Consider the following 23112-nt stretch of genomic DNA (forward strand, 5'->3'; position numbering starts at 1 on the left):
GAGTTATGTCTTGTGCATCATTAACAAGAATGAACTGCAGCTAAAATTTGGTATCTGTACTACTTCCAAGGTTCCGGACGATAACCCGATCACCCCACGTCGGCTGTGAGTGTTTTGTACAGTGTGCCGTGTGCATGCGTTGTGAACAGTGACATGGACACAGGGCTATTGCAGAGGCCCGCCCGATGTGCCGAGTGCTCAGTGACCCAAGACATTTGCAGGTGGACCTCAAGTAAACTATTGTATATTGTGCCATATATTTCTTTTTATTTTTACCTACCCTGTCTTTTCTCCCTATCGCTCACCTTTTTGATTACTTCTACCCTTCCTCGCTGTCCCTTTATTTTCGCCACCCCAGTTCAGTTGCTTCAGATAGCAGATACCGGGGCTGGCAAACATCTTTTCCTTAATTTTGTATATATAATAAAACAACCACTACACACACATTCCTTCAAGGCAGTAACAAATTTATGGACTGCTTTGTCTTTTTTTATATGGGTAAGTAGAAGATGCTGATTACTTTTAATTTACCTGCCAGATATATTATTAACTTTAATTTAGGTTTCATGTAAGAGCTGGAGAGGTTTTCATGCAGGCATGTGGTAGGAAAATGAATCTTAAGAAAACGATGATCAAATAAAACGACAGAATTAGCTAAATTATAAACGACAAGCTTCTTCGTTCACACACTTTAGTACTCACAAGGATCGCACGGTTCTACAATCAACACATTCGCTCCCTTTGCCGACACAACGCAACACTATGCAAACTTAGAACATTGCATATTTTCATGTCCTGTTGCAATTCAATCACCTCTCTTCCCACACCCTGCTCCCCCAACGTGGCGGGCTTGGTTAGCCTCCAACCAGCTGAAAGATTGGCCTTGGTGACCCTGGCCCGTAACTGGATGGAAAGAGTAAGTATACGTATGATATGACTTTTTTTCTGTAAGGTTGCGCCCATGGTTGCGCCACGTTAGTGACCGGCACATGACTGATGGGGACAACTCGCGAGAAACAGGATAGTTATAGGGGGTATTCACTGACGCACTGTGCGCGGTGCATTGTGGGTAATTGAGGCGCAGTCGGCCATTTTTGTATCCACGGAACGAACAGGGCGAACGTACGTATCAACTGCTGTCATGCGGTTCTACAATCAGTGGCATCCGCAGCAATATGTTGTTTTTTGAGCTATCGTAGACTAGCTGTAATAGACGCGTGCATAGTGTAAACAAAGGAAGCTGAAGAGCTGCGCGAACGACCTCGGCATTTTAAGGTTCCGGGAGTACACACGAACAACTCCACTCGAACGAGATACCTCACCGAGATGCGACGTCACGTATGGCTGGCACGGCTCAACCGCACAAGTATCATGGAATATGAGAAATGCATGCCAAAATTGGCTGGACTGGAATCTTCCGCATGTGCCCCAGCAGCCAGCTCTTGTCACTATCCGTGCACGACTGTTCTTCACGCACTCGGAAGACACATTCCCGGTAAAAGAGCAGCGCGGTATCGCTTCCAGTCATGCGCATGCATGCAGCGCGCCGCCAACACCACCTCGTCGGGTTTTGCTGCAATAAAATCCTTCAAAGAGGGCTCGCTAAACTTTGTGTTTGTCGTACTTGCCTCATTCGATCAGAAGAAGTCGGATGTTCGCATCGTCTGTGTCGTCTGCTAATCAAAGCAGACCGCATGCAGATTCGGCGAAGGAACGTAGGCGGGCAGAGTTGTTTTGCAGAAGGTTTGAAGAACTTTATAAACTTATTTATCTCTAATAACAAATTAAGTTTAGCTTGGCCAAAACTGCGCTGTATAAGAGTTTTGTTGCAAAAAGTTATTTCGAGCCCGCTAGGCAACGAGGTGGCGCCACCGGTGTCATCGCTGTGGCCTGTGGCAGCGGTTTCTTTTGCTTCCTTACCGCCACAGACGATGCAAACATCCGACTTCTTCTGATCGATTGAGGCAAGTACACCAAACAAGCTTTGTATAAAAGATACTGACTACCAAATGCCATTTCTATGCAGAATATCAGCTACAAAACCTCAGCGGTTTGTTGGTATAAACGTTGGACGGCACGCACGTAATTATACAAAGAGCGAGTTCGTCTGCTTCAACCGCGGCTCTTAACCCAGTTGCTTGTAACGTAGTTGCATTCTTCGAGTGGTCAGTAGGCTTGCGATTGGTTTCTCGTGACGAAGCTCGTCCGTAGGACAAGGAATTCATGAATGTCGCACTTATGTATGCATGGGCACAGGCCGCTTACCGTGCAGTTGCGCATATCGACTGCACACGGGTAGGTACCTAAGTTTTATTTCGTACAGGTCTCTGCCCGCATCGCGCACACTTTGCTGATAAATCAAACTGTCACTCATAATACCGACTGAGTTTTCATAACAACGGTGCTGGCATGAGGCAGAGTGGCAGAGCAAACGGACGCGCACGAACAGCTAAGCTAACCGCCGCCCCGTACTAGTACTAGTCCGAATAGGACACAAATATGGCATCGACTGCATACTGACGTCAGCTGTGACGTCACGTGAATACCCCCTATACTGTACGAAAGGAGGAAATGAAAATTTATTGTAGTTATATATGGTTATATCTGATGCTTTCTGTACTTTGCGTCGAGTTATCGCGGTGTCGGAAGGTTGGGAGAAAAAAAAGTATGTAAAAAAAAAAAGACTCATCTGGTGGTTTCCGCTGGTTTGTGAGCTTCATTATGGTTGGTTGAGGAAAAAACAAATGTGCAGGTGATTGAGCATCTGCAATCCTCGTGAATTTCGCGCCCAGAAACAAAAGTAAAACAAATGTGTGCAGCGGTCGTCATGGGTTGTGGTTAAACAGCCTCCGAGATGTAAAGAGTACATTCTCGGAGGCCACACTACTGAGTGACGCTATTAGAGCTAAAGCCCTCCGAGCCACGGTGGTTCGAGCGAGCGCACCGAGCTGAGCTCCATGCATGGAGGAAGAACCTCCATGGCTCCATGCATAGAGTATTAACATGGCTCCATGGCACCGAGCGACCGAGTGCACCGGTGGCGCCATCGAGCGGTACGCACGGTGCTCTCTCTGCTCTCGCCTCTCGCCTTCTCGCACTAGTTGCATGGTTGCATCATCAACACAACACGCGGATCTGGCTGTCTGTCTAGCTGTAACTCAAGCTGCTCGTGCTGTCGTTCGCTTTCTGTCATAGGCACGTGTTGTGTGGTTTACTGTGAATCCGCATCGCCTACGCGAGGGGTATGTTGCGGAAACTTTTATGGGTTTTTTATTGGTTGGATCACCGTGGCATTAGCTCCGTTCTTGCAACTTTCCTTTGCCGCATGGATAAACGTATGGTAACTTTACAGCTGAAAGAAGAGCTGCTTGATCTAAAATGCCAAGTTTATTGTCGTGTTTTGACCGCTGAAAAGTCGAAGCATGTTTTTGTTGTCAGAAATTTGGCACATAATGCACTTTTTACCGTAGGGCAGGCACCGTCGTCGTGCAGTTTTTTTGCCCTGTTCTCTTCACTCTACTCGCAAACATTTTGAGAGGGGTAATGTTAAATGTGTAAGGACTGGTCTTTTTAGTTTCTCTCTGCAAGCTTGGCATTGTTTTCGATTTTGAGCTGTTGTGAGTGATGCAATCGCGGAGTTTCAAATTGGGTTACCTTGAAGTTCACATTAGAACCGGTCTTCTCTCCGAGACACTATCATGCCATCGTGTGCCGGCGTGTCTGCCAAGCTGGCATATGCGAATGTAGCCACTTGAATAGAAGTCTTTACATGGTCAGCGATTATTGCTGCCGCTTTTTTTATTTGCATGACCTACAAGATATAATATTAATTTTTTTCTTTGACACCCACACTAATGGGATGGTAAAAGTACTTCCTCTCAAGAAAGTTACCATCCTGCCTTTATAAGCGTGTGTCATTATCTTCCTCCGTTACAAACGGAGTTTCTTGCCTCTTTTCAGACAAAACACGTCAAACGAATACTCTAGCTCAGGTTGTTTTCATTTTATTTGCAGCTTTCGCCTGTTTTGTTAAGCACGCTGGATATATATTATATATCGCGCGTATGTAGTTTCGTTTTCTGTCACCATCCATGGGCTCACAATAAGATTTCTTTGTCGCATCAGACGTATTCGAGGGGACGCTTAGACGGATCAGACTATAACGTTTTGACTGTTTGAAGTTAGGTGTTCTTGAGGTATTTTCTAGCAGGGACAATGTACAGTTAGTATTTTTGGCAGAAGTGTTTAATTATGGAAACACAAACTGACACATATTCAGGAGGTTGTTTCTAACTCCCAAGTTTATCGCACATAGTTACATTGTGCTTACTTCATCCTAAATGAATGTTTGGTCGTGAGCGTCAGTCAAGCTTTTCTGTGCTTTGGCTTCTCTTAGATTCTGATTATTGCATTTGAAGAATTGATATAAGGTTCCATGAAATGAACTTAAGCCTAAGAAAACTTAATTTTTGTTTCTTTGCAGAACTGTCGCGATGACATCCGCAGCCGAAATACGACAGAAGTTTATGGACTTCTTTGTCCAAAAGTATGACCATGTGTATGTTAAGTCATCATCAGTGATTCCTCATGATGACCCCACACTTCTTTTCACAAATGCTGGCATGAATCAGGTGAGGTCTTTTCTTTAAATATTCCTAGGGTATGTGGGTTGCTCTTGTATTGTTGTAGGCAGTTGCTTTGTATATAACTTTGAAACAGTTCTGGAAGGAAAACTGTTCAGGAGGAAGAGTACATTACTAGCAGTTTTGATATTCTGTTCTGCTTTTCATAGGTCTGATGTCATATTTTATGATTTCTTGTGGTTTACAAAATGTGTCTCTGGACTACAAACCTAATCTTTCTTTGGTCGTATCACAGATATCGGTGTGTGCACTTATATTTCAGATGGACGAGTTTCCGTATTTTGTTCTAGTTTGCAGTAATGCAACTTTCTGTGTTCACAGCTGTATTTCTGTTTACTGTGTCCAATGAAATAGGCTCAGTGAAATGGGCTTAGCTTTTAAATGTATCTTACCACAGTTGCCCTAGTGTGGCAACCAAACAAGGTGTGTTACACTTCCTAACATTCTTGTTACTTTTGCATTTGCTTTCTACATAAAACAGTTCAAGCCCATCTTCCTGGGGACAGTCGACCCCAACAGTGAAGCTGGCAGGTACAAGCGTGTGGTAGATACACAGAAGTGCATTCGTGCTGGTGGGAAGCACAATGATTTGGATGATGTGGGGAAGGATGTCTACCACCATACTTTCTTTGAGATGTTGGGCAACTGGTCCTTTGGTGACTTTTTCAAGGTAAGGCTTTTATTTAGGGTGCTTAGTGATCTGAAAAACCTGGAATTCTCTGGGAAATTTTGTATACTTGAAAAAATCTGGGAGCTATTGGGTGCCATGCCAAGTGAGCGCTGTATATATTGATTGGTTCCTTGCTGGTTGCCACACTCCTCATTAAGTTCAGGCTGAGGCATGTGATCAACGTAAAGTATTTTTGTGGCATAAGGTAACTTCTCAGAAGTTCAAACTGGAGCTGTCTGTCTCATGTGAAAGTAAGCAAAATGTCATTGCACATTGTCATCACTATTGTGAATCATTAAAGCTTGTGGGAATGATTCTAACAAACTTACAGTTATAAGAGCTCAGATCAGTTGGACTCTTTTTTTTTTTGAGTCCTGAGAGAAAAAAGCTGCTAGAAATTGCTGCGCTGATTTTTAACTGAAAGGTGATAGTTTATAGGCCAATAATGGCTTGTGATTGCAGTGTGGTGAAACCAATATTAACCTTTTTTACTGTCGCTGACAACCATTGCATTTTTGTGTTTCGCCCCCGCAGTGTCACCGACGTACCCATATGTTCTCTACTTTGTGTTCAAAAATTTAGCCGTAGCTCAACGCTGGCATGCTTGGACTTGTCACTTGAATAATTTAAGAAGCTCATATTTTAACCTCGTGCCGTTGGACTTTGTATATTAGAGTTCAGAGTGACTGCGCACACCTTTCAAGAGCGCAAGGTCGCTCCGCATGCGTTACTTTCCCATGCGGAGCGACTATGCATGCATGGGACTTGGGGTAGGAAGGCTGTAATTCCATCTGCTGCAGCTTTGCAGGTTCTTTTGTATTTTGTTGGGGTGTCTGCTGCTGCTCACTCGCCACTATGAACAGCAAACAAGGTTTTTGTTTTCTCTTTTTATCTCTTTGGCATACTTTTTCACAACTTGCCACTTGTATGCGTTGTGCGGGCCAGTCAGAGTGCTCCCTACATGCATGCGATTGCTTTCCGATAGCGGCTGTGCGGGACCTTTTACTGTGGACTAGAGCAGTGGCTCATGTGATTCTGAATATGAGCTAAGCTCAGATTCTAGTGGCGTAACTGGAAATATTTTTCAGGGGTGTAATACCCTGTCGATCGACAAAGAAGTCCGAAAGGTGTCGGCGGATGCAGGGCACTATTTAAAATTTCGAGTGGGTAGGGGGTTCTGACACTGAAACATCCCCATGGTTTATGATTCTGAGAACACTAATATGCGCATTTTTCATTGACTGTGCTATTTGTGTCATGTTCATAATCAAAAATAAGTTATGTTCGATCCCTGATAGTCTCAGAACCATGCCGACAGTGGGGTGTGTCAAGGCCAGAAACGTCCGGCAGCGAAAGGGTTAAAAGGATAAGTGGGCCAGGTCCCGTCATGATCACTACATTTGGAGTGCCATTCCATGGAGTTGTAGGTCACAAGGGATAGTGGAAGGGTTTATCTCGCTAAAGGACTTACTCATGTGGTAGGCCAGAATACTGCATTTCATCGATTTGGTGTGTCATCTTGTATTTCTCACCAATGTGTTATGCTATGTCTCTGAGGTGCTGACATCGGTCAGAGGATATATAGACAATAGCAGAAAAAATGCCTTTTCTGCTTTTCAACTTTGATGAGGAGAGCATTCACTTGCAGAAAATATTGGGCAGCTTACATTTTATGACAACATTCAGCAGCTCACTTGCCATGTAAGTTTTAAGTCATGCTGTCATAAATTTTTTTGCTGAACACAGCATTGTATAAGTTGTACCTATTTAATCTACATAGCTTCTTCAGCCTTATTATGGGATACCCTGTAGGCGTTAGGAGTAAATGATGAGAAGGTTAAATAAAATATTCATATTAAATACATGTCTTCTTTCTTTTTTTTTCTTGCTGCACTTTGTGAAGTGAATTTGTCTCGTAATTTACACTGTCTGTTTTGGTTTTTAAATTATTTGGCAATATTCAGTTGTATTTGCAGCAAATAAAATATTTGTTACTTTAATAGGTTTCAAAATTGAAAACGTCATTCGCATGTGTCTAGTCGAAACTTCAGATGCATGGAAAAAATGTATTAAAGGATGTCCTCCCATTAAAAAACTGGAAGAGAAAAACACATTAAAGGAGCCAATAGTCAGAAGTAATAATTGCTCCCTTAGTCACAGTTTGAAGCTATATTTCCTTCGGGAAGAAGTGAACTCACTCAAACAAGAAGAGCAAATCTGTTTTCACTGCAGTGTTTGCAGCTTCTGGAAATAGTACCTTGAATGGACCTTGTATATTGCAATTCGGCCACTATGTTTTCCCGCCTCTTTAATGGTCACGGAATTTGGCTGTATATATTTGGGGAACTTAAATAGACTATGTTGCTACACACCATGATTCAACTTCTTTTAGGGGTGGTTATATGCCAGTTGCTTTGCTGGCTATTCTCACATCGGGTCAGTGAAGTGAGCAACTAACCTGATTAGTTTTGTGTCTCCCTATTTGTGTTCCAGGCATTTATATTAATGGCCATCTTTTTTTCCTTGCAGAAGGAAATTTGTGCCTGGGCGTGGGAGTTGCTCACTGAAGTGTTCAAGCTGCAGCCAGATCGCCTCTATGTCACCTACTTTGGAGGCAATGAAGCAGCTGGCTTGGAGCCAGACTTGGAGTGCAAAGACATCTGGAAAAAACTGGGGTAAATGTGTTTACAAGGAAGTCTTTAAGGGACCATGAAAGGCTATTTACTAAAACTAGAAATAATCGGTACTCCATCATTTGTCTCCACAGTGCAAAAATTTTTTAACTATCTTCACTAATGCTGAAGATGTTGGCAGTAAAAATTTACACCCCTTGTTCCCTCCAGCTCAGCGCACACTGGCATGCAAAAAACACAACGAAAACAGGTTGTAATGGTACCCCTCCACACCTTGTCGCAGCTGTGTCTTTTGGGAATGCCTAAAGAGCACAGTTGACGCCAATGTGTAGGGGGCGGCTGAGAATGCATGGAGAGGTATCTTTCTAAGGCTGCGAGTTGTCGCCAGGAATAGTTTAAAAAAAATTATAAGTTATAGGGTCCACCCGGAGCTTTTAAATTTGACACAAGTATTCACAAAGACCATCTTTGCTGATTTGTTACATTAAAATATGACCATGAATCTCTTCAGGGCCCCTTTAGATATAAATCCACAGTTCTACTGCATTCTGGCTGCTAATCACAGGTATAGTTCTGGAATTGAGTCAAAACCGAAGACTACACAACTATCTTAAATGTGATGGCCTTAACGCCGACCCGCACGGAGTGATTTTCCCGCGGCAAACCTTGCGAACTGTTGCCCAGCGGCAGTTCGCTGGCCACCAGCAGCAATTCGCCGCTGATGAGGCCGAGCCAGATATTTTCGCCGGCGGCCAGGCACACGGTCACTCCTGTGCGCGACCATCGTGCGATGCTTCGTGCCAGCTGCAGCTCCGAGTCTTGCGCGGCGATGATGCGAAAAACTTTGTGTGCTTAATTTTGTTGTTCCCGTAAATGATACGCCGAATGTCAATATTAAATCCTTATTGAGGATTGCCGAGTCGTACCGGGTGGCTGGTATAGAAGTGACAGCTACGATGCAAGCAAGTTTCTGCTTACAGCCAGCTGCCGCCGTTGCGACGCGGCTGCTCTGGTCTGCTTGCATGACACCTCCGCTAAAACGTGCAGCTGAAATTAATCATATTTTGCTTTTATTATTAGAGGATGGGATTGAGATTTAGGCAGTCCTATGAGTAGACCATTTACTGTAGCATGAAGGAATTTCATAGCACCGTTTCATGTACCATCGATGCAAAACAAAATAGGCCTAGCAACGACTAGGGAGCAGCGCATGGCTAGAGGACTGTCGTCTGCCACGCTAGCGGGCGGCACCGCTTTGGTAAGGTTGCTTTATAAGGTACTGTAAGTGCTGCGATTTTGCCTTCTCTAATGATACAGCTGAAGCAGGACCTTTTTCGACGTTCCGTTCAACAACACTTGGTCAAACACTGCTTTAGAGAGACACGCCTGCAGTACGCCCTTGCCACGGCGTCTGACATACTCGGAGGCTATAATACAAGTGCTGTTGGGCGCTGTGAAGTTCGGTGAACTTTCGCGTCATTCGGTTTCGCGTACAGAGTGTACGAACCGAGACAGATACTTTGAGATGTGCACCTGTCCTCGGTCACGGCGACTATGTGGAACCGCGGATGCACGACGGAAACGCGATGGCAGCTATGTTGTTGCCGGCGTCACCTGCCGCCGCAGAGTGCTCGTTATCTTTGTGCAGTGTTCAGTGTTGAATGTCATATCGGGGACCAGTGGACGTTTTCTTTTGTATGTATTCTCGTATTGCTACGTGTGTGTCTTTCCCTCTGCTCGTGTGCATGCAGCCTTTGTGGGGTAGTAGGTGTGCGGTGGCTGACCGGTGTGTGATGAAGCGCAATGGGTCATTGAGCCACAGAGGCTCAGAAGAAGCGCTTGCTCAATTCGGAGTTTCCACGTGGCATTTGGCTCCTCAGTGACAGCTGTCTGTTTTTTTTTATAAAGAACTTCAGCTGTTCACGCGGCGTACGTTGTGCATGCACGTCTGCGAAAGAAAACAAGGGAAAGCAGAGGTTCGGAGTGTGGTGACGTTGGTGCCGTTCGTATGTTTGCTTGGGACCTCTCCTTTCCCAAGTGTTCTTAGTTAATATCCTTTTCCCAGTCTGATTGGTTAGAAAAGTTGCCTTATTGGTTATTGGTTGCTGTCCCCGCCAAGGGCGAAGACAGATGGCTTAAAAGTAAGCGCGCTGGATTAAACCGGGACTGATTTCGTCCGACCAACGGGTCAGTCATGTAAATAGTTTTCTCCTTGCTTGTGTCTTCTTGTTTTATTTATATGTAAATAAATAGTTAATCTTTCTGCCGTGCCATCAAGTAACGTGATTGTTGCGAGATTCTTGAATCTTAAATTTAATAACAACATCCATATCATCAAGTGTTTCCTCACTTGGCCACCTGAAGGGGAAACTCAACTGGTGCTATTTTAGACGCTGCCTATTTTTCGTGTTGCTCTTGAAATGTCATTTAGTGTGAAAAATGCGTTGTTGAAGCTGACCAGCTCGTGCGCTTTCTCACTCTGGCGCCGACGCCGGCAGCCGCCAGTTTTTCGCTGCATGTGGTACGGCAAGGCGACGATGGGTCGGTGTTCCGCTGCGCTGTGTGAAGTTCGCAGAGAAAGTTCGCTCCATGTGGGTGGCCTTTTAAGGATCCTGTGTTGCAGAAGAGCCTACGGCATTGGCTGAGAGTGAAAAATTTTTATTGGTCGACGGAGCCGTGACATCATAGCCACATGACCTTGTGCGGGAATTTCTAACATGCTGTAACGCTCACTTTAAATGTGATGCTGTGCGTGGTATGAAAGGGATTAAAATGCGACATACCGTATTTACTCGCATATAACCTGCACTAAAATTTAAAAAACAAAGATGCGTTTAGAAAGCGGGGGTGCAGATGATCTGTGAATTTTTTCCTGGGGGTTGGCCAGCTGCATGGCAATGCATGGGCTCCACGTGTAGTCTACTATCCCGATCGTCGTGACCGCTTGTCAAGCCGATAAGGAACCAACAAAAGGCAAAGCCAAACCCACATCCATAGCATATAATCTGTTTATTTTCTATGCCATTGCTCACGGTTTGTATATGTAATAAACAGTTGAAAGTTTGCGCATGTACCAGTCTTGTCTTGTTTTAGTGAATCGTCTTGAGTTAAAGTTTAGTGCGCCTACCTGATGGCGGTTTGTTCACCCAGTGGTTGTTGGGCCTTTTGTCGTTTGCACCCCGTTTGCACTATTGGTCTGCTTTGTTTTGGCGCCATCAGTGTGACTCGATGGCAGTCTTCCACAGCGAAAGAGAAGCTAAAGATTATAGCGACTGCCAAGGAAATCATCAACAGAGCTGTAGCAAAACAACAAGACATCGACGAGTCGTGCATTCGCGACTGGAAGAAGAAAAAAGAGTCTTGAAACAAAGAACCGGGACAGGCGAGCGTTTCGTGTTCCGAAGACTAATTTATAGTGGCTATATGCCCAGTGGATGGCCAACAGCCTTTACGCCCTCACACTGACGGGACGTGTGCGGAGGTCTGATGTTCCACTGCGCTGCCAGTGGATTGCAGATGCGTGGAAAGTGATACCGGCTGATTTGGTACGTAAGAGCATCAAAAAGTGTGCCATCAGTAACAGCTTGGATGGTTCCGAGGACGACAATCATTGGATGGTAGCAGTGAGAGCGGCGACGATTGAAAATCGAATAACCTGTGGCGTAGTGGTGGTCATTTGAATAAATACTCTGAAAACAAAATGATCACCGAGTGTGCAGTTGTATCTTTCTAGTGAACTTTTCGACGAGATTCCAACCCATGGGTTGTAAACAGACACACTGCTGACAAGTCCATGCAAGGCATTTTTTTGTTTTTATACATGGTATTTAATACGTGTGCTTATGTACGAAAAGGATGTTAAATTGACTACAAAGCACTCAGCTCTTGCTGAGTGGCATTAGCTTCACAAAAAATACAACTTAAAGGGCGGCAAAGATTAACACTGTGTGAACAGTGGATGTTCATGTGGATTTGGAAAAGCATGGGGTTTATATGTATGTCATATATGAAAAGGTAAATTGGTATCTTGCTACAATCGAACCTCGCTCTTGACGAATATGCCTTGGTCTATGCTTTACTTTTATGGGAGTTCTGTCTGTATTTCGAAACAAAAAATTTCAAATTTGATGCTCCATAAGGAGACATTCTTTTTTTTTTTTTTGCATTCAAGTGACAAAAATGTGTACAGGAGTTGCAAAAAGCTTCAAGAAATGTTGTGTTTCAATCATTTTAAAAATCGCCCAGTGCAGAAGTGTGTTTAAATCGTTCATGCATTCGCATGGCGAACCATCTACGGGTAGCAACAAAAGCTAGCACCAACAGCTGACGGGCATGTGATCACCATTGCCTTGACATGCCCCTGCTGTGACCCTGCTACTCCGACTGACCTGTGTGCGTGCATTGCACTTCACTAGTTCATTGACTCTGTCGCACAAAACGACAACGCAGAATCTCAAAGCACTTTCGCTTGCAACGAAAGTAATTTAGGACGGTCGGGAGTGGGTGCAAAAAGTGCATGCTGCCGAGGGCTTCACTGTTATACCTAGCTTGTCAACGATCTTGGATGCTAGCAGAAGATAGATGTGCCTATTGAAGACATCCATTCCAAAGTTGCCGTGAAGGACGATTGGAAGCACGCTAGCCTTGCACTGCGTCAGCTGGCGCTTGTCAGTGTTACATTCTAGGTTTTGTCACTGCTGATGACAACTTGGCTGTGGCGTCGCGGCATCCCCCCTACATGCAGAAATGAGAAAGCGGTGTGATTTCTGGGCCTAGTTCCATTACGAGCTCATCCTTTCTTTCGTTGCATTTCCGATATCTGCAGCGCAAGTTCACTTTTACTTTATTTCACTTACTTTACATTTTATCATTGTTATTTTTCATTTTATGTTCCTTATTTCGTTTATTTTCTAATTGTTACTTTTGTTATTTTTTACTTGCTTATTTACTTCTGTTATCAGTCTTATCCTTTTTTTTTTTCCTTCAACATCCTCCAGTGTCCTTACGATAGATGAGGTGAATTATGGACACATCGCATGAAGTTGGCATAAAGTAGTGGGTTGTGCACTCAGCTGAGATGCAGAAGCATGAAAGATCGGTGGTTCGAGTTCTGGCATGATTATTTTTCTATTAATGATTGACAGCAGAATGTGGACACGCTCTAACATATCCTGTCCATGGCTCGTGGTAACACGCCCTAATGATTCATGAGGCAAGGAATTTCGCATTAAAGTTACGAGAGTGGTCTGTTTTGCTGCAGCCCCACTTGAATGTATGGTATTCTGCAGTAAAGGAATGAAAAACTGAGAGTATTATTATTATTATTATTGTGCTTCTTAACACGTAACCATTCTCTTTATTTCAGTATTCCTGAGGACCGCATTTTGCCTGGGAGTATGAAGGATAATTTCTGGGAGATGGGTGAAACCGGCCCTTGTGGTCCGTGCTCTGAAATACACTATGACCGCATTGGTGGTCGCGATGCTGCTCATCTTGTGAATGCTGATGTTCCGGACGTCCTGGAAATCTGGAACCTTGTGTTCATACAGTACAACAGGTTAGCAGCCACTGTATAACAGGGCTAACTGATATGAAAGTTGGCCAGTCTTGCAAGTGGATCGATATATTATTGCTTAATTTTTTTTCTCTGTTTTGGATATGTGTATATGAAATGGTATGCTTATTAAATAGGGATTTGTATTTCATCATGGCGCTTGTCGCTAATCTGTTTGCCACTGATACCTCCTTCCCCGCAGGGGACTGAGAAACCTTGAATATATACCGCTGTAAGAAAGATTATTGGCTTAATTTGCATAAACTTCCGAGTAGTGACAATGTCTATATGTAACATTACTTCATGGGATAGGATTCTGTTTTGTACTATTCGAAGCGAATGCTCATGATTTGGATTGAAAGGAAGATGTGATGAGAGCTGGAAGCTATTATTTTTAATTAAAAGTTAGTGTAGAATATTTTATTAACTTGCTGACTGTAAGGCTGATTTAATCATTACTACATTAACCTTTTTATTAGAGGCTTGATGGATAAAAATAAGCCAATAGCAGGCCTATATTACTGTGAAAACCAGCTGAAATGCTAACATTTATGCTGTCGTAAGCTTAAGTCTTATTGACCTATACAGTCAAACCCACTTATTGAGGCGCCATGAAAATACCACTGCTATAACCGATAATTGTTATACTAACAGAGTTAAGCAAAAAAAAAACAACAAAGAAAACATCACAAACTCAAGAAACTTTAATGAGGGGAAAGTGGCTCACACTTTTTACTTATTCCCAGGCAGAAACCCATAATCATTTGAACTTTAACTGCCTCACGGCAATCTTGTTGACGTCTCTTTACAAGGCGTCTAACTGTTGCAAGTATATGAGTGAAAGATTTTAGCACGAATGAAGTCTTAATCATTTAGCCTTAATCATTCCTAGTTCTTCTTGATGTGGTTTGGCCGGCACGGTTGCAGTACAGTAAAACCTCGTTAATTTGAAGTCATTGGAACCGAGAAAAGTGTTCGAATTAACCGGGTTTTCAAATTAATTGAACACCGCAAAAAAAATCTGGCCCAGGCAAGTAATTTCCTTGCGAGAACACACTTGGTGTACCTCCATCATCCGTCAATCCACAAGCACGTGGTCAGCCGCGATCATGACGCTGCCTTTTCAGCGTCATTTGCTCAAGAAGGTGTTTGCTGCTTTCACACACTCCAATGATTTTGTGGCAGTGGACGTGCCCACCCCAGTAGCAACGTGGTAAAGCAAACATACTGAAAGCCAACAGGCTTGCGTAACCGGACGAGCAGAGCAAGGCACTGCCGGCCCTCCTGTTAGGGGGGCTGGCACTCGGCCAAGCCCGCCCCCCATTCACACATCCACTGCAGGAGCTATCGCTAAAAGATAAATATGCTTTGATGTTATCGCTAAGCAGCACCTTGGTGCCCTGCTAAGAAATACGCTGTGAACCGCGGTGACGGCAGCGCAAAACAGAGAAACGCGCCAAAGACTTCTTTTTCCCCCAAGTTTTTAGAGGCATAAGTGCAGCTAAATTTACATTAAAAGTTACATGACCTCAGAAATTATTTGAATTATCTGGGATTTCGAATTTAGCTAGTTTGAATCATCAAGGTTTTACTGTATTTGTGAGTCCTTTTTTCTGTTAGGGTTGGGCCTTAGTGACCTTATTTAATTGTTATAACCGATAATCTACCACGAGAGCATTGTTATATATGGTTTATTTTACCACTGAATACATTATAAAGCTGACGGTGTCGCGGTTATTTATTGTTATATATCCGATATATTGTTCAAAGCGGTATTGTTATAAGTGGGTTTGACTGTATTTCCCATCTTTGTGCTTTGTGTACTCAGTGAAAATGTAAGGGGCTTTGTGTAATCTTTCTCAATGTATTACAGAAGTAGTTCCTGTTACTAAAGATGATTATAGAGTACTGTTTTAGAAGCATAATTGTGGTTTTGAAATGTGCAAGCAATTCAACTCAGAGCTCTTAGTTTTTTGTCAAACTGGCTCAAGCTTGTTGTGTTACACAGTGTTTATGAAGTATAAAAGGCTGCTGATCTGAATAACATTTTTTGGCACCTGTGTAACCTTTACATCTGTTGAATTCTTGCTCTGCTTAGGAACTTCAATTCACATTCATTTGCTCTACTACCTTTAAATAAAAGGCCAACCTGATGGTTTTTCTAGCAAGTTGGGTTGATGATTGCATTACATTCCTTAATTCCTGTCTCCGGCACAGCAAGCTGTTTTTTCAAATACCAAGTAGAGCTATTTCATGACTGCAAACAAACTGGGACTCTCCTCGCAATCAAAGAGGATGGCTCATTGACATAATGACAATGTCAAACATTATATTGGAAAAACATTTTATATGTGCATTAAATGGCTGAAATAGTGACTGGAAACAATGATTGAATTTGTGAAATTCTTAAAAAACCAGCCTAATGTAAGCGTCTATATTTGTTGTTCAAGCAGGGAATGGTCAGTAATATGCTATTGATGTTTGCAATATTACAAATACAGTGTTCCTCTCAGAAATCACGTCATGGAAAAGGCAGGTCATGGAAAAGGCAGACCTTAAATTAACTTCAGCAAGAATTAATTGCCTCACGGTTGCTGAATTTTCTAAAAATGATTAAAGTAGGGGGGAATGCATCGAGTTAACATTTTGTCATTAGTTAACTTTAAAAACTTCCAGCATTTCTTTGATGGCAGTGTCCTGCATAACATCTTGGTATCAGTGAGGTTCAGTTAGCTTGCAGCATGTTTACTAGTTTCTTCTTGAGCTCGCATGGGTTGAGGCAGGACTTGTGGACATGTCTTAGAAAGGGTGATGTTGGGTAATGTGGCCCTATTGCCTTGGAACTTTTCTCTTCGAAAAAAAGAAAGGTAGTGTGGTTTTATCATGAAAATTTCTGTGGCCCTATTGCCTTGGAACTTTTCTCTTCGAAAAAAAGAAAGATAGTGTGGTTTTATCATGAAAATTTCTGTGGCCCTAATGCCTTGGAACTTTTCTCTTCGAAAAAAAGAAAGGTAGTGTGGTTTTATCATGAAAATTTCTGTGGCCCTATTGTCTTGGAACTTTTCTCTTCGAAAAAAATAAAGGTATTGTGGTTTTATCATGAAAATTTCTTGCTCAGTAAAAAAGTGACTGCCGCTTCTGCATCCCCACCTCTGAAAATTGACCTTTGTTTCAAACGTAATATATTACTGGATCAGAAGAGAGAGAGAGAGAAAAAAAAAAGGGTGACATTTTATTAGCATGTTGCTTTGCTATTGTGGGAAATGTTTGGTGGCTCATCTTTTTGATTCAACTTTGTTCCAGGGAAACTGATGGCACATTGCGGCTGCTACCAAAGCAGCATGTCGATACAGGCATGGGATTTGAACGACTGGTGTCAGTCATTCAGGACAAGCCTTCAAACTATGACACAGACGTTTTTGTTCCAATTTTCGAGGCTATCCAGAAGGTATGATTCTTATTAAATTTTGCATTTAGTTTTTTTCTTTAGCCATTCGTTTGGAACGAAGATGCTTGAGAGTGCACTTGATGAGAACATGTACCGTTTATTGCTAGTAATGCCAATTATAAGTCAGCCCCTCAACCCGTGAAACCTTCTTAGGAAAATAAAAAGTTTGACCTCGGAACATAGGTCAACACTAAATCGCAATGCGGCCATAGCTTGCAATAAGTTCTTGAAAAGACTGAGTCATTCAGAGATATTTATTTGTACACGAAACTCCTCTTACTATTTGTCGTCACTTGCGAGAAGGACGCAATCGCAGTCACCTGAGCCACTGCTGCTGTTGGTCATCGGAAGTGGAGATGAGACGCCACGTGGAAAACGCCCCGGAGACCATGTTGGTTGGCAGTCCTTACCAAGCATCGTTTACCCACTGTGCCACTTAGCTCAGAGAAGCGCACTTTAGCTGCCCAGTTGGTGTCTTTGGGTTTTCCTGCAGGAGCCATTCATTGTAGAATGGGCCGATGCTGTCTTTGAATGGCTTGTTCAGCACCACGTCTAGCAGCTGAAGAATAGATGTCTGTTTATGGCCTCGGAAAGAATCCAGGATGGGCATGCCGCAGGGCTTCAGCAATGCACCGGGACGCCTGCACCACACTAGACGAAACCACTCGAGGACAGTTTTATTGTTAAAAAAGTCCTTTTTGTTCACCGGCACGATAACTTGGGTGGAAACTTTTCCTTCATCAGAATCATTTTTCTCTTGAACGGGAGAAAGGGTGGCAACTTGTGCCCATTGGCCATGCAGCACATCACCGTAAAAGTGGTTTTGCGTGTTTCCCATGGTCAGCAGGCAAAACTGGCGCTCGCCTTTTGGGGGCGCTGTTCTCCTACTAGGCATGCCGAACCAGACTTGGAGCCTGGTTGGCACTCCTGATTTGACCAAGCAGAAAGGAATGTTTTGCTCTGAGGTCAATCTGCTTACTATAAAGGGGAAAAAAATGTGCAGTCATCTGTGGAAGATGAACTGGGACCTCAGTTTCAATTTACTGTATTCAGGTGTACTATAGCGGGGCTCTGCTGCATTATGGAATTATGCTTGAATACCGGGACGTCCGGCCGGTTGTTCATTGTGAACAAGGGAGCCGTAGCGCTCCCGAAACGTCATTTGTTTTAAAATTGACCATGGTCAGTGACCAGTGAATCGATCAACAAAAAATATGCTTGAATACGTGGTATAACCCACCGCTTGGCCAAAACTATTCTTGACCCTGCATATAGGTCGAATTTATGACTCCGCATATAGGTTGATTCGGAATATAAGTCTACTCCCAAACTTCAGGGGGTCATATTTCGGGGAAAAAAGGTCGACCTACAATCGGCAGTATATGATAAGTTATTTTAGAAGAGTAGTTGCACTTATTTTCACAGTACCGATACTGCTATGCTTGGTTTTAGTTTTTGGGCTTTTGTATTTGTTGAATAAGCTTTTAAAAAGCTTATCCAACAAAAGGATTTGCTTTTGAAGTTCAAAGCAGTTTGAACTTGTTGCCGGAGAAAGTTAAACAGTAGGTTGCATCATCATTAAAATTTTGAAATTTAACAGCAGGGAAATTTACCAACAATTTAACTTTCACAGTCTTATGAGATGTAGTCTGAGGAGCCGACTATGGTGTATGGTACAAGAATCGTTATGGTGGAAAAGTCTATGCCTTTTTTTTTTTTTTTCTTTTTCTTGAGTGTCGATTTTATTTTATCAGTTCATTTGGTTATGGTGCTTCAGAAGGTGGCAAGGTTAAATGTGACATGCTGCTCTTAGTGTTCAGCTGTGCGGATACAGACAGATGATCGTGGGTTTGTTTTCTACCACAGATGCTTTTTCTAGCGGAGGGTTGTGACCTTGAGGAGAATAAATTTTGGGTATAAGTGTGTGTCGTTCTTTCTTGTAGGCTACAGGTGCGAGACCTTACAGTGGGAAGGTTGGCAAGGATGATGTTGATGGCATTGACATGGCGTACCGTGTGTTGGCAGACCATAGCCGCACTTTGACCATTGCGCTCTCGGATGGTGGACGTCCAGACAACATTGGTCGTGGGTGAGCGATATGTAGAAGGAGGTTTTCAGTTCCTGTGTCTGCTACAACAGCTGAGCAGCTGTGCCACCATGGTGTTGCTTACGAGATTGGGTGCTTGTTGTGCTATGTGAAGCCCACAGGGTGACAGTGCCACACTCGCTTGGTGTTGCTAGGCTAAATGTGCTTTGCACCGATGTCACAGGGGAAAGCACTTCCGAACTTGCCACTGCTGATCACACAAGGTCTGATCTTGTTACCAGTTACTATTGGCACTGTAACATCATGCTGAAATGAATTTGCAAATGATTTGTGTAATCTTGTGAGAGCATTACGGAAATCATTTGCTCTCTTCGGCAAAAAAGTGGATGATGTGAGAACCACTTGCTGCTGACTCATGTTTCATTGGTGCCATTGGCAAAATCATCATTTCAGGCAGTTGTACACTGCTTTGCATTTTTATGTGGATATGCCTTCACTTTAATTCAGATTCAGGGTGCCCTGGGGGGACACAGGCATGGCCAAAAGCTCCTCCGCTAGCCTCTTTCATTCTGGACAATACCCACTGCTTAACGTATAAAGCAAGGCTATATAATTTTGTGTCGCTTAAAAAAAGACATTCAGTGCATTTACTATGAAAGGTTCGCCATGCCCATGCCAACATATTGTTACGGAGGTGAAGAAGTGTCAAGCAGAGCCAAGAAACAGGAAGAAGAAATCGAAGTGTGCGCACTCTGTTGGGCTTTGTCTTGTGGTGCCTGTGTCGCTGTCAGCTGGCTGTGTGAACCTGGCCTGTCAAACCTGCCAGAAAACCTCTGTGGTCATGTTGTGGGCGTAACAATATTGTAGAACAGGGGGGGTTACGTGAAGGGGGATCACAATGCAGTCACGGTTTTGAAAATGTCTTCTGTGGAACTGCCACTGCATGTGACTTTTGTGGGAACTAGTGAAGGTATCATGGACCCTTGCTTAGGTCTGCCCATCTATGGGAAGTCCAATTTTTACTGTCTTCTAAACAATGCTGTGGTGTCACTGTTGGTTTTGTAGTGTCGAGTTACTTATTGACTAGTGATCACCACATTTTTGCATTCTAATGGCTATCGGAAACCTTTGCATTGTTGCCAATAATGAATAAGTGCCACCTGTATACTGATCCAATCAACCTCAATATCTTGCACGATATTTTTGAATAGAACATGCTGTAATATTAGGATGCTTGTTGGTAGTGGAAATTGTTTTATTTTTCTGGCTTTTTCTTTTTGTCAGGTATGTTCTTCGAAGAATTCTGAGGCGAGCTGTGCGCTATGCCACCGAGAAGATGAATGCAGCTCCAGGGACATTTGCAAGCCTCGTTCCAGTCGTCGTTCAAATTCTGGTAAGATTCTGTTGCACAGAGACCAATAGCCAGATTTAAATGCATGAACACAGTGATCACCAGTAAGATTGCCTTGTGGTAAGCATGCACGTTGTGCTTGGCAACATTTTTCGTGCTACGGTCTAACCCACTTGTGGCAAGGAAATATTATTTTGATAACCATTACAACCGCTGACTAATTTTTCAGTCAGCAGTTGTATTGGTTGTAGTATCTGAATAATCGAACAGTCCTAAAAATCCATGAACTTGAAAAAAATTCACTTTCTGCAAAAGATCGGAGAATTGTTGAATGCGGCCTTGGCCTCCATACTGGCAACTCCATCCACATGAAGACATCATGAAATTGTGTGGTATGAGGAATGTGGCATGAGAGTGGCGATAGATTTCCGTCTGATGGTGCCATTTTCTACACAGGGCATCTGTTTTCAGGTAAAGCCGGTGCCTACTACTATCCTGATCATATGATGAAGCCTACGAAGGTTACTGGTTGCTCTCATCACGCTTGCTTCACTTATGTTGTCGCTGAAGGCATTTCAGAAGCTTAATGCACCGTACTAGAGACCAGATTGCCAACCTTCGCTGGATCATGGAAAAAGCAAGAGAGTTCTAGAAACCCATCTACTTCTGCTTTATTGATTATGCGAAAGCGTTTGACTGCGTAGATCACAGCAGATTGTGGCAAGCTCTCCAAGAGGTGGGAGCTCCAATTCACCTCATCTGTCTCCTCAGGAACCTGTATGAAGGGCAAGAGGCCACAGTCAGAACTGGGCACGGTCTTACTGATTGGTTTCGGATTGAGAAAGGAGTGAGACAAGGCTGCATACTGTCGCCCTGCCTATTTAATCTATATGCTGAGTGCATCATGAGGAAGGCCTGTCTGGATGAGTCTTCAGCTGGAGGGAAGATTGCTGGAAAATGTATCAATAACCTTAGATATGCAGGTGATACCACTTTAATGGCAGAAAGTGAAGTGGAACTCGAGAGACTTCTGATGCGCGTACAAGAAGAGAGTGAGAATTTGGGGCTTAAACTGAACATTAAAAAGACAAAGATCATGGCGTCTTGCCCTATCAAGTCCTGGAGCATCAAGGGACAAGAAGTGGAAGCTGTGACAGATTTTCTCTTCTTGGGCTGCAAGATTACCCCGGAAGGAGACTGCAGCCATGAAATTAGGAGGCGCCTGCTTCTGGGAAAGAGAGCCATGGCTAGCCTTGACCGCCTAGTAAAGAGCAGAGACATTACACTGCCAACCAAGATCCGTATAACTCGTGCTATGGTCTTTCCAGTTGTGATGTATAGATGCGAGAGTTGGACTGTGAAGAAGGCTGACCGCCGAAGAATTGACGCGTTTGAATTGTGGTGCTGGCGGAGACTCTTGAGAGTTCCTTGGATGGCCAGAAGATCAGATCAGTCGATATTGTCGACCATAAGCCCTGACTGCTCATTGGAGGGTCAAATTCTAAAGTTAAAGCTCATGTACTTTGGTCATCTGATGAGAAGAAAGGAATTGCTGGAGAAAGATTTGATGTCGGGAAAGGTAGAGGGTCTTCGGAGAATGGTTAGATGGCATCCTCGTTTAGATGGCATCCTCAAGGCGCTGCAGATGAAGTTATGTGATGTTAGGAAGATAGTGAGAGACCGGAAAGCGTGGCGTGATATGGTCCATAGGGTCACGAAGAGCCGGACACGACTGAACTGAACTGAACTGATTCTTACTTCTGGTTGCAGATATTATTATTCATATTATTCATTGCTATATTTTATATAATGAATTGCACATCGAAACAGTTTCGCAATCTCTTTCAAGTTTGATATATCTGGGATTGGCTCCATTTGCTAAGCGTTTTTGCATCTTTGGTTTAATTTTGTGTTTGATACCATTTTTGATTAGGAACTTTCAGCAAAAATATGTTTTTGTTGTTATGCCCAGTTTGTGTTTTATGTATTAAACCATATTTACCGGTGTATAACATGCACTTTTGTGTAAGACGCACCCCTTATATTTAAAAGCTTTTAGTGAAAAAAGTTGAAAAGTCGGTATCCAAATGCACCCTTGCATAAGATGATGCACCTGGATTTACTCAGTTAGGTCGATGGGACTTCACTATACATGCTTATGCTACCATTGAAAAATTCTCCGTGCTTACGACAGCACTTCTTGTGTTGTGTGAAATGATAAAAAAAAAGGAGGCAACATTCGCACCTCGCTTGTGCAGAGCAGCAACACTTCCTTTTAACACAAAGCCTTCAAAGGCTTTACCTTTCAGTGCGCTATCAAAACATTCTCGGATTTTTGGCAGCAGCATTGCTGAGGCGTCCTCTTCAGACTCACAATCGCTGCTCAGATGGCTGCTGTGCTCGGGCACATGCTCAGGTTCTCGGTTGTCAGGCGCAGTGCACAAAAGTGGATAACAACATGCAATAGCCACCAGACAAAATTGCAAATGGCAACAAGCTAAATGGTTACATTTCCCTTGATCGTAACAGGAAAAGTGAGTTGGCTTGTTTTTGGCAGGGTGGGTAGGCGGGGAGTGTGGACGTTGCCATCTTTTGGCATTTTATATTGGTGTATTATTAATGCTCGGTGCCTGTTGGACGACCTGTTTCGTGATCTAGGAAGGCGTTGCAGCCACTTTTTGGTGATAAAGATCACATTAGAATGTTGCTCAAAATGAAAAAGTGCATGTAAGACGCACTATTGTATAGGATGTACTAGCAAAATTT

The 23112-nt window shown here is 43.3% G+C and overlaps 1 protein-coding gene across 1 annotated transcript in view; it reads left to right on the forward strand.

Moving 5' to 3' along the window:
* The first annotated feature begins 2930 nt into the window (after positions 1-2930).
* LOC146204218 (alanine--tRNA ligase, cytoplasmic-like) overlaps positions 2931-23112 on the forward strand; it is a 101678-nt gene continuing 81496 nt past the window's right edge. Inside the window, 8 exon segments of the mRNA XM_084589161.1 lie at positions 2931-3053; positions 4484-4631; positions 5125-5313; positions 7843-7988; positions 13312-13503; positions 16804-16948; positions 18892-19037; positions 20280-20388. Coding sequence (XP_084445287.1) covers positions 3004-3053; positions 4484-4631; positions 5125-5313; positions 7843-7988; positions 13312-13503; positions 16804-16948; positions 18892-19037; positions 20280-20388 — 1125 coding nt within the window. The 5' untranslated portion in view covers positions 2931-3003.

The sequence above is a fragment of the Amblyomma maculatum genome, chromosome 1 (assembly GCF_055883805.1).
Source record: "Amblyomma maculatum isolate TAMU_Amacu chromosome 1, ASM5588380v1, whole genome shotgun sequence".
Lineage (NCBI taxonomy): Eukaryota > Metazoa > Arthropoda > Arachnida > Ixodida > Ixodidae > Amblyomma > Amblyomma maculatum.